Raw genomic sequence first — 13,609 nt, 5'->3', positions numbered from 1 at the left:
GTCTTGTTGGGTCTGAACTCCCAGTCTCACATCTGAGACTGAAGGTGGGATTTTCAAATGCATTGTGAGGATTTACATGCTTAATCTCTAACTACACCATGCACTTCTGAAGATACCCTCTGGTTTTAAATGAACAATATAAAATTTTACGTATTTTAAAGAATACCCTCTTTTTGAACAATATTATGTGATTCTTTGGCAACACTTGCATTGTTGGATTTCATTCATTCCTTAAATCTCCATGTCCCCCATTATGGAGATATAAACATGAAACAGTGTGAAGTTTCATTGATTTCACACAGAGGTAGGTATTGAGCAAATGTACAGCTGAACTCTCATGTCTTATTACAGGTATGCACATTAATCACCAGAGTGATGTAGTAAATCACTGACCCAGATTTAAATTCTGCCTTTGTTCTTTTAGCAAGCAGTGGTCTGTGTCAGTTTGTCCTGTATTTGTATCTAGTACAATGGAAGTCAGAAGTATTTTACAATTACTGCATTAGTATATTTCTCTAGTTGCTTACTATGACTGAAAGAATCTATCCATGGTGACCTATGAAGTTTACACATGGATTTTTTAAAAAGTAAATGGTCGCAACAGAAATCAGGTGAACTGATGCTTTACTGTTTTTGTCTAGAAAGCAGAAAAGAAATGGGAAGAGAAAAGACAAAACCTGGATCACTATAATGGAAAGGAATTTGAAAAGCTCTTGGAAGAGGCCCAGGCCAATATAATGAAGTCAATCCCTAACTTGGAGATGCCTCCCCAGCCAGCAGTCCTGCCTAAAGGGGATGCAGGGGAGAAGTTTGAAGTCTCAGGTAAGTTTCAATAGAGTAAATGGTCCTAAGGAGTTGCACGTTTGGAAAAGATAGGCCATTTATTCCACTTTCTAAAATTGTTTTAGTGTAAAGACTTCTGTGTTCTTGATCATACCTATGAGTAGTCTGTGAGGAATGATGCAGGTCCAGCTGTCAGAATGCAGGACTGTATCATGAAAGTAGTGATTTTGCAGATGCAGGGGTGGGTGACCAGCTAATTGTGAATTTCCCCACACTGCAACTATGTGAGTTTGTCCTCTGGAGATAAGGGCTCCTTGTGAGCAGGAGAGTAAGAGTAGAGCTTTATTTTGACATAGCTGAGAATATTTGTGCACTATGCTATATCTATAGCTTTTAGACTCTGCTCAATTTTGCACAAGTTTAGCAATATGGAGCAGTATGGAAAGAACCACAGAGAATTTGAACACAAATGATCTCACCATCCAAAACTCAAGCACTTTTTGTAGAAGTTTCTTATCAAAAGAAGATCAAGACATGCCCGAGGTTTCTGAGGACAAGGAGATCTCTTAACTTTGCACAAATTCTTAGAATTTTCAGCACATGGAAGCTGAAGCTAGAAAAATTCAGATAAAAATTAGGTGTCAAATTTTAACATTCAGAGTAACTACTCACTGAAGCAAGTTTAATTATGAACATATTGCATTATTTACTACTTCAAATCTTTCAGTAATATTTTATTTTTTTCGGAAAGGCTGCTCAGACATGCTCTGGGCATGATGCAAAAGCTGCTTTAAGAAATCCTTCAACCTGTGTTAAGTGCAAAGTCTGACTGCTTGATCTTAATGGTCCTTACTAAAACTTTAGGTCCTTCATAAACTTTAGGTATAAATACAAGCGGTGTTCTGGATGAGTCTTTCAGAGATCTGAAAAAATCCTGTGACGCTACGTAACAGAGTGTCTTGAGGAAGTGGATGGGGAAGGAAGGAATGAATGAGAGGGCCTTTTGCAGTAAGGATTCACCCACAGCTATGCTATAGATATACCAAGTACACTTCCAACATCCCCAACTGATACTAAAGAGAATATTGCAGCCTACTCTTTTTCATATCTGTTATGGATTAATTGCTCTAATCCATTTCGAACCTGCTCATTTACCATTTGCCTCCCCACTACCATGGCAGCAAACTCCAGGAACTCACTTCCATCCTGTGAAAGGAGCTTTCCTTCCTCTGTTTTGCGCTGATCTCCTACCAACATCACTGAGTGTCTCGCAGTTCTAATATTCTGCAATTTGGCAAACAGCAACTGTGCATTTATTTTGTTTAATGTTCCTGCATTCAGAACCACCAGATTGAGGGTAATGGGTTGAGCCCATGGAAAGGAGCAGAGTCGGGCACAGGCCCCACATCACAATCTAGTGAACGCCATCTTAGAGAATTGCTTTGGCTTTACAGGAACAGGTCTCACCTTGTGCTGCTAGGGTACAACTGATGGCACAGAAACCCTAGTGGCATGTATTGACAAAGAATTAATCTAATGTAAAGTGCATCTGGAAAGCCACTGTTGTTGCAATTCTGCAAGTCAGTGCCAGATAATCACGGAAGGCAGTAACAGAACAGAGGATTTCTTTAAGCTTAAGCAGCTTTGTAGAACATTTGATCTAAGAAGGGAACGAAGATGAGGCTGGGTCAGCCAAGGGCTCTGTCCTGTCTGGAGGGGCCGGAGTATCAGAGGAGCCTGACGCAGCCCCACAGCAGACACTTATGCAATAACTTGCCCAGAGGGAATATTTAGCCCTAAACAGATGTTTACAGATGGTAATCTGAAGTCAGGAGGTTTTCTGAGTTATGCATTCCAGCTGTTCATATAACACTGAATAGCTACAGAAAGGTTGCTTTGTCAATCTTGAAAACAAACATTGTAAGCAGCAGTGTGAAAGCAGCGACTGTTGCCATGTATGATGCTTCGCCTGTGACCAGAAACGTACGGGGACAGGTCATGAGCAGGGAAACTGCTTCTGGGAAAAGTGCCGTCCGGTGGTGATGGGGAAACAGTAGCTGAGTGAGGAGGCAGTAGTGGGGGTAAATTCAAGTTTGAGAAATCAATTTTCTCTTGGAAAAACTCCCCTGAGAAAATGAGGGCTGGGTCTGCTTGACTATTGGATTTGGAAATTGAATCATTGTGAGTTAACAAAATGCGTATATGTTGTGTTATGTTCATGCTGGCTTTGAAAAGAAGCCTGGAGAGTTGCTCCTGGTGCTCCTCTGCCCCTCACAGTGGTGAGAGGACTCATGGAACTTCTCCTAGTGTAGCTAGTTCTGGTTAACTACAAGGCTACACTGCTGTTCCTGTCCTAACATTTTGCCAAGAGCACCTCCCACCTGAGCAGAAATGTTGCTGCTTGCTTCAGAATTACTGAGAACAACAGCAAGCCTTCAGGCTTCATGTCTTGTTAGTACTCACGCCAGTTGTGCACACTTTCAAGGGAGGCTGCAGGGGTCCTATCTTAACCAGGTACCCAGCTGAACCTGCACCACACACTAACAGGTGATTGATTTCCAGAAGTGTGCTGACCTATCACACTTGTACACCAAGAGCTGAAATCTCAGCCACAGTGATGCTGGGGACAGGAGCTTTGCTAAAAATTTGTGGGTGAAGTGATGGGCAAGTGCAAGACTGCTATTGTGCACGAAGGTGCCACTAGAATCACAAATGTGTTTCTATCTACATGTATTCATCTGCGGGACTTTTTAAGATGCTTTTTTTGTCCCTTCTGGTTGAGGCAGGACTGAAAATACTTTTTCCCTTCTTTCACCTCTGCTCACTCAGTGCTGCCTTGTTTACTTGCAGAAGATGCTCCAGATGCAGAGCAGGATAGTGACAAGCTGACCAAGTCCCCACCTCCTCCGCCTCCACGGCGCAGTTACCTGCCAGGGTCAGGACTGACCACGACGAGATCAGGAGAGGTCATCTACGCAGCCAGGAAGGAGGCAGCTGCTGGCAAGGTTTGGTGACTCAGCCTCTAGGCAGTCAGATTGCTGAAGAATGGCTGGCACAGAGGTGCATTCTCAAGCTTGGGCTGTGTCTGTAAACCACAGAATAAGTTGAGACAGAGCTATGTCTTGGAGAGCTACTGAAATTGCTTGTGAGGAAACACTACTGTCAGGCTAAATGAACAAGTAGGGTTTGATCAGTTCTGTTTAGAGCAGTCTTAGCCTTGCTGTGCTTATCTCTCAACAGTAAAAAAAGCAAGTCACAAGCTGATTTGTTTACAGTTGTAAGAAGATTAAAAATTAAAAAAAAGCATGTGTTATACAGATGGGAAAGATCAGCTTAGAGTTGGGAGCATGTTCACGGAGATGTTGCAATTTAGGTTTTTTGGTTTTCCTTTCCCCATCTCTTCTTCTCCCTGAAGGAAGTAGTGGGAAGCCCAGGTGAGGAAGCTGTTACTCCTACTCCTATGAGGTAGCAGTGAAAAGGGACCTAGCAACAGGTGCCTTTCACAGCTGAGTTTACTGTTTGCTTTGCATCAGGAGGGCTCAATTGTATTGGTTATCTGTGCTTTTTCATCCCCTTGTAGGAATGCAGTGAAGATGCTGGGCAAACAACGCAACCCAAAGCACCTAAAGAAGATCAGGCATTGCCTCGAAACACAGGGCTTGCTGTAGCATCAGCTGTAAAAGATGAAGAAGAAGAGGAAGGAGATAAAATAATGGCAGAATTACAGGTAGGCCCTCTGGGTTGCTCATGCCCAGGTATGTCCTTTTGGAATCAATAATGCTTCTGGAGTCTTGGCACAACTTCTAGCTCAGAACATGAAGGAAAGTAGATCTGCCATTCTCACCCAGTTCCAATTTATTGCACTGGATTGTGCACATTTTGCAAACACCATTCAAAATATTTTCAAGAGGTGTAGAAATGATAGGCTGCTCAAGAATACAGAGGTTGCCACTGGAAAATATTTCATGACACACATGTAGATGGGTCAAGTAAAATACTGATACTTATTTGGTATGGTCTCTGGCATAGTGTTTCTCAGTACCAGATCAACAAACAAGGTGCTGAGAGTCCCTCAATTTGGTAAGAGAAAATATGGGGTGTGCTTTTAGCAAGCTTTGCTCACTGTGCTGTAGTTCTTGGAGTGTTTGAACATCAAAACATTTCCTGTCCCCTGCTCTGTAGGCTCTGTAGTTGGCATATTACTCTGCCAGTGGCATGGAAGTAGTGTTTTCTTGCTGGTCCTTTACTTGACAACACAGGCTGGTTTAGCTCAATGACGGCAATGCTGCAGTAACAACCATCTATTCCAGCTACTATCGGTGAGCTCCAGCCTCCAGGAGCACCTCCTGTCCTTTTCCATGTCCCCATAAGCAAAGAAGATGCAGTTAGCTTTAACAGCTGTAACTTCTGATGTTTGGGGTGGCTCAGAGCACTGTCAGAGCAAGAGATATTCCCTGCTGCCCACAAGAAGGTGGGCTTGGTGCTGTCTGGGAAGTGTTTTCAGCGCCAGGGATGTAGATACTAAACAGTGACGCTTCCATTTGATGAGTATGCCCTGCCCTCTGCTCAGTTCTCAGCGCATAGAAGAGCCGGTTCACAAGGAGCAAGTGCAGGGGCTTACCTGTGTGTTAATGGCTAATGTGACAGGAGAGCAGTGGGCAGTGAAGTTGTTGCATTGTCTGCCATTACCAGGAGAGCAGCCCAGCTGCCTTTCCACTTACGGCCATGAAGTAGAGTTTAAGGTCTGGGAAGGGAAGCTGGGGGTGCTAAGGGAGAGAAATGGGCATGGTAACTCAAAGGGATTGAGTGTTTAAATGCTAGTTTTGAGGACAAGCAATGTTCATTTTGAACAACAATCAAAATAGCAGGTTGTATATTAATAGCAGGTTATAATAGCGAGTCTGTCAATGGGTTGACAGAATATAGGTTTTGGAAAGGTCATACAGTTTGGTCTAGGAGCTACAGGCTTATTCTGATATCAGTTATAGGCAGAACTGGAAAACTAGGTTTGGGATTCAGTTAGTAAAGAACTGAAGGACAGGCATGTATAGTTATGCTCCCCAACACAATGTAATGGAACACCGGTCAGTCAAAGGGAATGACTCCCTTTGATTAGGTAACAGGTTAAAGTGCTTGAACTGAATTGTATATCTGTAAATATTTTTGTTAGTCATTTGATTGAATATCATTCAGATTAAAATCTGGCACCATTGAGTATACAGAACACCCCCTCCCTCACGTACCCCCCAAAAATCTTAAGAGGACTGAGAGCTGTGTGGCTCTGAAGTGTTGCCCTCAGAGCAGGGGCTTATAGTCTCATCCCAGAGGAGTCAGCTACACTCCTTACTTCCAGGACGCTGATGGAGGTACATTTAAGATCTTTACTGTTCAAAGCAACTTAAGATTATGAGAGCAGGGAGATGATAGCAATCAGATGATGACTGCAAAACATTTAAGTCACTGAAATATACAGTCTGCCTGAAGAGCAACAAACATAGGCCAGACCATAACTGTATGTATTGGAAAGGAGCTGGAGCTGTGGTAACAAGTTGATAGGTGCTCAAGTGGAGTGCTCTTCCCACAGAGTTAATGTCTGCTTTGGGTGTAGTTGTGAGAACAGGGAGTGTTTTTATCTCTGTGTACAGAGGATCAGGAAGATCAGTGCTGAGCTGCTGCATCCGTGACTACATGTCCATGCATCTCCTGTTTAGAAAGGGCAGTAAGATATGAAGGTTCAGAAGAGTACAATGTGGAGGTAGTTTCATGTAAAGCATCTTCTTAATCTAGCAGAAGCAGCATAATGCTGATCAGCTGCAGAAGCACAGGCTATACGTGTACACTGATACAGATATTTTGGAGCAAAGGGGAGACATAAGCAAATTACATAGGGAAATAGCAGATTCTTCATCACTTAATGTCTGAAGGACCTTAGGGATGCCTTTGTAGATGGTATGCTTAACTCAGAAGCACATCATTAGTTTCACAAACTGGTAAGCTAGGGACAGTCCTATACCTTGTACTATAAGAGAAGCAGTACTGCTTGTTGATTTTTGTACAGGATTGTTTCATTATCATTACTTACCTGATTTTGCATAAATAGTCAATAAGCATGTGAAATACAATTTTTCATTTCTATTTTTATACTTTTATTCAAATCTGTAAACAGGGCTATTAATTTCATGAGAGTTGCCAGGAACTAAATGATTTCCCTAATATATGGTACAGTAATATAACCTTGCGTTTCACATGTTGTGTAACTCCCATAAGCATTCCCCCCCCAGTTCTCTGGCTGGCTTGTACAGTGGTGGCAGACAGAGACAGTAGTGGCCTCCAGAAATCCCACAAGCACTTGGAGCCAGGACTGTGCAGTATTGTCAGTGATGGTTCTGCTTATCTGGGTTTGTGAGCCAGTTGGATGGAGAAACCCAAAGGAAATGGAAAAAGGACTGCAAAAAGGTTGAGAAATCCTGTTTGTGTCCTGGGGTGCACATTGTGGGAAGCCAGTGGTCCCCAAGCCCATATTTTGGGCTGTTTCCAGAGCAGGAGGAACCTGAAGGGTACTGTTATCATCTGGAATGTTAATGAAGGCTGTGGTAGAGACAAGTCTAAAGTTTTAATAATGCTGCATGGGGAGAAGTGGTATTACATAGCTTTTGCATTATGTGCAATGAGACCAACAAATCTGGTAGCTGAATAGACATCAGGGGGTGAGGAAGAGGTATTACTTCCCTTCTTCTCTCATTTATTGACTGTGCAAGGCCTGCAGCTTCCATCTTTTCTTCACCTTTCTGCAGGCAACAAATAGACCACTTCCAGATGAGAAAACTTGGGAAATAAATTGTATTCAGCTGTGGTTGTCCTATCCAGGCACACACAAACCCCCTGCTAATATTCACTTGGAGTTAGAAGTCAGGTAGCACAGGAAAAGATTCTGAGAACAGTAAATGGAATAAAGTGAGCTGAGCTTTGGACTTTGTTTTTACACTTAAAACTTTAGGTTTAGTTGTTAAGTGATATCTGGTCAAGGACAAAATATGTCCAGTGAGGAGGTATCCGCTGCTGGGAAGTAAGGAGGTATTGTTACAAGCCCAAAGTTTGTTGTGGGCCTCCTGGTTAAATTTGGATAGTTGGCAGCACTTCTGGGTGCCCTCATTGCCCCTTCTATAATGATGGAAATCCAACTCACCTTTCCTGCTTGGGGTGTGGAGGTCAGCATGACAGGTTAGTGTGCAATCTTGGCAGATTGGTGTGCTCTGTTTCTCAGTCACATAGTCCAAAATCTATTCTATTTCATGAGATATTAAACAATATTGGTGAGCTGTTGTGAATGTTAAAAAGAAATGCTCTCTTTGTAGTTGGTCATCTCCACAGTTCTGTGTAAAAGGTACTTGGTCTCCTGATAACCTGCAGTATTTATTTCCTAGGCTTTCCAGAAGTGCTCTATTATGGATGTAAACTCAAACAGTCATGCTGAGCAATCCAGAAATGATACACATGTTAAAGACATAAGGCCTGGGACTTTAATGCATCACAAGGAAAAGAAGGTAACAAGTGGCGTTTGTAAACATGCCACCCGGTCTTGGCATAACCTTCTTTCCTTACTTCAAAACTAATCTTATATCTTGTGTCCTCTTCTCTCTAACCCCCAACCACAACTGCCCAGCGGTTTCCTTCTTTTTATCCCAGTATGGGTCAGAAATGCTCAGATGAAAAGTTGTATTGTTCTTGTTCTTGTTTTGAGTAGAATTAGTAGTTCCTTTCAGTCTCAAGAGCCAATTTAGAGAATTTCTGCTTTATTTTGCTTCGGCTAGAAATAGTTATTAGACATTCAGAAATCCCATTCAGTTTGCTGAAAGACAGAGACAAGATGGACGGGCCACATTTGCCCTCCACACTTCCCCTCATGATGGTTAGGGCTCAAGATTCATACTTAGACACTACACTAACTCATGGGACTTAAAAGAGGTGCCATGTGTCTGGGTTCACAGCCAAGTTTGAATAAGTTTTGCACTATGTCTGGGATTGCTGTTTGAGTTGATTGGTGTTAATGAGCAGTGGGCATGTGGGATGAAAAGTAGGACAAGTATTTCAGCCTTTGCAGACTTCTTTTTCAAGTTTAAGTGTAATTACTTGAATTGTCGTTGAGTTTAGGTGATCATGCAGGCATGACAGCTTGTTAGCCAAATGCTTGTTTTGCAATGAAGTGGTGCTGTGGTGGGGAAGACAATGCTGCTTTTCAGCACAGCATTTCAACTTTGTAGTGCATTTTTCTGAGTCTATGCAAACTGGAAATAGCAGTAATACCTCATCTGTTGTACCTTCATTAGCAACTCCTCAAGAATGTTACCAGTAGCATTGCATTTCATCCTCCTTTAACAGAATTTGGGATGAAAGGTCCTAAAGGCAAAGAAGAACCCAGCTGCCCCACCTGTACAGGGCATTGCAGCTCTAAAGCACAAGGTAACACATAGAATTTGATATCTGAGACCTCCTATAAGGCTGCTGCTGCCAGAGCTGCTCTAAGATCAGTTCTGGTCTAAAGAGGCAAGCAGCTTACTGGGTGAGTGCACAAGATCATGGTGATGTCTAAAAGGAAAAGTTGCTTTGTTACTGAGTGTATGACAATGTTACGAGGAAAAAAGAAAGAACACGTCTTTGTTTATCCCTGTTAGTCCTGGTGTCAAAATAAGGTCATACTGTTGTACAAAAACCTGTGTTACCTCTCAAGACAGCAGGCACGCTGTAGCACAAATATCTCTTTGAAAGTTGCCGCCAATTGCTGTAACCTGCCATTTATTAGAACAGAGAATTCAGGAATTTAAGGGTTAATTATAAGGTCTGTTTTTGTCACCTGACATGACAGAATGATTTATTCACTTTAAGTATGGAGCTTTGTGGTCATGATAAATTCATAAAGGAAATGGGTTTTGTTGCATTTCTCTCTTGTTAAAAACGCAGCCCTTTCTAAAATGAGGTGTATTGCACAATGACACCTTGAGATGTTGCACTGATGCTTGGAACAAGAAGTGCAACTGGCTAAAAAAAAAAGTATAGAGAAATGGGAATTCATACACAGTCAGGGTGTTGAGGGGCGAAAGTGCCATTAACTGGAGTGATGCTGGGAGCTCTGACTTGTAATGGAACTGGGATGCACTTACCACGTAGCTAGTCTGGGCCTGAGGTGACTGCCATGTTTTGTTCAGGCACCAGTTCTCAGCATAAAGTACAGACACCTTTGGCCTGCACATTGATGCTTTGCTGTTTGTGGTTGGTTTGTGCAATCACTCCTCTTCACTCAGAAACATGAGGGACTTTCAAGGTGGCCTTGCAGCAGCTGCACAGCCTTGTTATTGCTGGTATGCCTTCAGTAGAGAAGGGCTGAGGCTCTGGTTGACCACTGACTTTCTTGCTCCTGCATGGTGATAGTAGTTTTTCAGTTTTTCTACATAAGATGCTCACACAATATAGAAGAAAATACAACAGATACAAAAATTGTACTTTGTGAGCCCACTGGCATTGGTACCATCATTCATTTATCTCAGCTTAGAGAATGGCTCTCCTGGCTGATGTTCTACACATCGTGATGCTAATATAACTCATCCTACTTATGAGTTAATTTCTATGCTCAGGCAATGTCAGCAGAAATGATGTTTGGTTTACTGCCTTCAGTCATCTGATGCCAGATTTGTTTCCTTCCTGGTGAACCATCTTTGCGTGTAGATTTCTCTCTTGCATTGGTCATAGGTGTGGTGCCTCCTAGGTCATACCCTCACCCTGATGATTGGTGTTTATCCTAAGCTGTCACTAGCACTTAACAAACCAAACAAAAAATGATAAAAACAGTAATAAGAAGCCTGATATTATGAAAAAGCATCTCCAGGGGACCTCATTAAAGAACACAGAAAAAGCATCCCTAAAATTTAATTGCTGGGGATATACTACTTCTAAGCTAATGGATGACCTCTCTGCATACTGTTCAGAGTTGCTTTTATAAATGAATGTAGTTCATTGTTGCATTCTGCACTCCCAAGAGTGCTGCAGGCTGCCTCTGGTAATTCTGAGGGAAGGACTGCTTTTAAGCTGTAGTAGTGATTTAGAAATGTTGACTGTGGCCATCCTAACTGTAACAGTGCAGCATGGCTCAGGCATGAGCAATGTTAGAAGCAGCAAAATGTTGTAATTTGAAAACCAGCTTTTTCTAGGAGATAATGTACTTCTGAAGGTAGGCAGACTGTCATTTAGCTCTCCGCTGAGCTTGCTGCACTGAGCCCTTACGATCCATCGCCCTTTGATGTGTCCCAGCTGAACCTACCGTGAACCTTTTCAACTTCGATCTTATACAAACCAGGTTGTTTCTTTTATCTTTAACTGGAAAGTAAATGAGCCAAGGTAGTACTGTGTTGGAAATAAGGTAACTATAGGGTAAATATGCTTTTGCATATTCTGGAGGCCTTGTTAAAACAGGAGCCCTAGGTAACAACAACCCATGCTGGCCACAGGCTTAGTACTGAACAGTAACATCTTGCTGTTCTGCCAGAATTTTCAGAATTTTGACATTCTGAAGAGTTTCAGGAGTCATATGACAACTTCAGGCATGCCTCTGCAGCACTAAACAGAGTGGTGAGTTCATGAGGTCTGCGCTTCCCCTGAGAATATGATGATTAATTTTTGGGGAAAAAAAGTCCTGTAAAAGTAACAGCCCTGAATAACTGAGTAATCCGACTTTCCCCCTTAGGTGTATGGGGCTACAACAGGATCTCCCACAGATAGTGACCATCCTAAAGAGAAGAGGGAAGGGAAAACTGAAGAAGAATTGGGTTCTGATTCATCCAGCACAAATGACAGTAAAATTGGCTTTTCAATGAATGACAGTTCTACATTTAGCAAGGGTTTGTTTGTAGACAGTAGAGACTATTCTAAGAAAAACCTCCAAAATATGAGCACAAACCTGCCCAGTGTCAGTTTGGCAGAGGATGACAAACGAAGAGGGGCTCAAGATATTTTAGGATCCCATTTTCCAGCTGTTGAAAACGGAAAGCCAAACCCAAGCTACGGACTATCACGAGAAGCTTGCCAGGGTCCTCTGCAGGGTGAAGCTGTGCCGAGTGCTGCCAGGTGTGTCCCTGTCAGCAGTGTTGCCCCTCTGGTGAGACCCTCCCAGGAGGCTGCAGGGTCTGCCCCCTCCTCACCCGAGCAAGAAGCTCCTACAGGTGGCTGTGGTCAGGTTGTGCTGAGACCCAAAGCGGCCAGAAGCAACAGCACTGAAGAGGCAGACTCTCCAGCTAGCTCTCCAAGTGAAGACAGCCCACCCACTGAAAACATTGCCTTCATGATCACCAAAACAGCTGTCCAGGTCCTCTCGAGTGGTGAAGTCCATGACATAGTCAGCCGGAAAGGTGGGGATGTGCAAACGGTGAACATTGATGCACGGAAGGACGTGGCATCAGAGAAAGGCATCCCAGAAAGCAATGACAGCGAAGAGCCAGTGGTCTGTCTGGACAAAAAGCCCGTCATCATCATTTTTGATGAACCCATGGATATTAGGTCAGCGTATAAGCGTCTTTCTACCATTTTTGAGGAGTGTGATGAAGAGCTAGAGAGAATGATGACTGAGGAGAAAATAGAGGAGGAAGAGGAGGAAGAAGAAAATGAAGCACTTGAGATTTCTAAGAGCCCTAAGGAAGAGGCCCCGGTGCTTGTTGACAGAAAAGCAATCGCAGAGTATTCAGCAGCTCACGGTCTCAACGAGCAATATGTGTTTAACCTCCACTCTGCCTCTGACTCCACAGAAACCAGGGCTTCTGCAGAGCAGGAGAGCTCAAAGACAAATTTTAACAAGTACAGTCAGATGTATGGGCTGCACACAGAAGCAAACTTGGACTCTGCCGATCAGTATGGAGGCAGGCAGGATTCTAAGAAAAAATTTAAGTTTAAATTCCCCAAAAAGCAGCTGGCTGCTCTGACACAGGCAATACGTACAGGAACGAAGACAGGGAAGAAGACTTTGCAGGTTGTGGTTTATGAAGAAGAGGAGGAAGATGGGACCCTTAAGCAGCACAAGGAAGCCAAGAGGTTTGAGATCACCAGGTCCCAGCCTGAGGACCTCGACAAGAGTCCTGCAGGGAAGCAGGAGGCCTCTCCCGTCGCTGCCGTGCCTCTATCTAGGACTGATGAAATTCGGCAGAGCACATACCGAACTCTAGACAGCCTTGAGCAGACCATAAAGCAGCTGGAAAACACCATCAGTGAAATGAGTCCCAAAGTTATCCCCGAAAGCACACACAGCTCTGAGGGAAGCACTGTCCCCTTCTCTGCCCCGCTAGTACCAGAGGTCCCACCCCGAGAGCTTGTAGTGCTGGATGAGAGCCGTGGTGGCACAGAGCCCCCTCCGCCTGTCCCAGCCACTTCACGTAAGGTACCTTAGTCTGAGAAATCAAATCTCCAGCTGCTTTCTAAACCTGCAATAATCACCATTAAACACGAGGGTCTTGTGATTTGTTCGCTTCCTCTCAGGTGGCTTGTCTGGGCTCCCACGAGGTGTCTAACAGCTAATGGACATTGGGTTGGTTTACTTTGCTGCTGTTTGGTGACGGGCAAACGCAGGGGAGCTGGGTCCAATAACCCGCTGTGTGAAATGACGAGCGTCACTGACACGAAACCCGGTTTGATCAGTAGCTGAGCAGTGTTCTCCATTTGATTCCTGACATTAACACCCGCGGTGCGAAGCTCCAGAGCTCTCCCTGCATGTCGTTCTGCGTCTGTGTCGGCGCATGGCGTGCGGCCACCCCGCAGCGCAGCTGACCACATGCTCCCCTTCTCTCCCCCC

At 43.7% G+C, this 13,609-nt stretch overlaps 1 protein-coding gene across 22 annotated transcripts in view; it reads left to right on the top strand.

The window, feature by feature from the left end:
* KIAA1217 (KIAA1217 ortholog) overlaps window positions 1-13,609 on the top strand; it is a 354,008-nt gene that overhangs the window by 330,084 nt on the left and 10,315 nt on the right. For 18 of the 22 annotated variants that reach the window (XM_031553863.2, XM_085227253.1, XM_085227252.1 and 15 more), the window contains 5 exons: window positions 642-822; window positions 3,634-3,788; window positions 4,364-4,510; window positions 8,208-8,327; window positions 11,519-13,198. In XM_031553863.2, coding sequence (XP_031409723.2) covers window positions 642-822; window positions 3,634-3,788; window positions 4,364-4,510; window positions 8,208-8,327; window positions 11,519-13,198 — 2,283 coding nt within the window. The remainder of the gene's footprint in view (window positions 1-641; window positions 823-3,633; window positions 3,789-4,363; window positions 4,511-8,207; window positions 8,328-11,518; window positions 13,199-13,609) is intronic. The other 4 variants (XR_014884212.1, XR_793853.4, XM_010712435.4 and 1 more) reach the window with 2 other exon arrangements.

Source organism: Meleagris gallopavo, chromosome 6, assembly GCF_905368555.1.
Source record: "Meleagris gallopavo chromosome 6, MGAL_WU_HG_1.1, whole genome shotgun sequence".
Lineage (NCBI taxonomy): Eukaryota > Metazoa > Chordata > Aves > Galliformes > Phasianidae > Meleagris > Meleagris gallopavo.
Note: the sequence above shows the minus strand (reverse complement) of the source record. Positions and strands in the feature narration are given on the sequence as shown.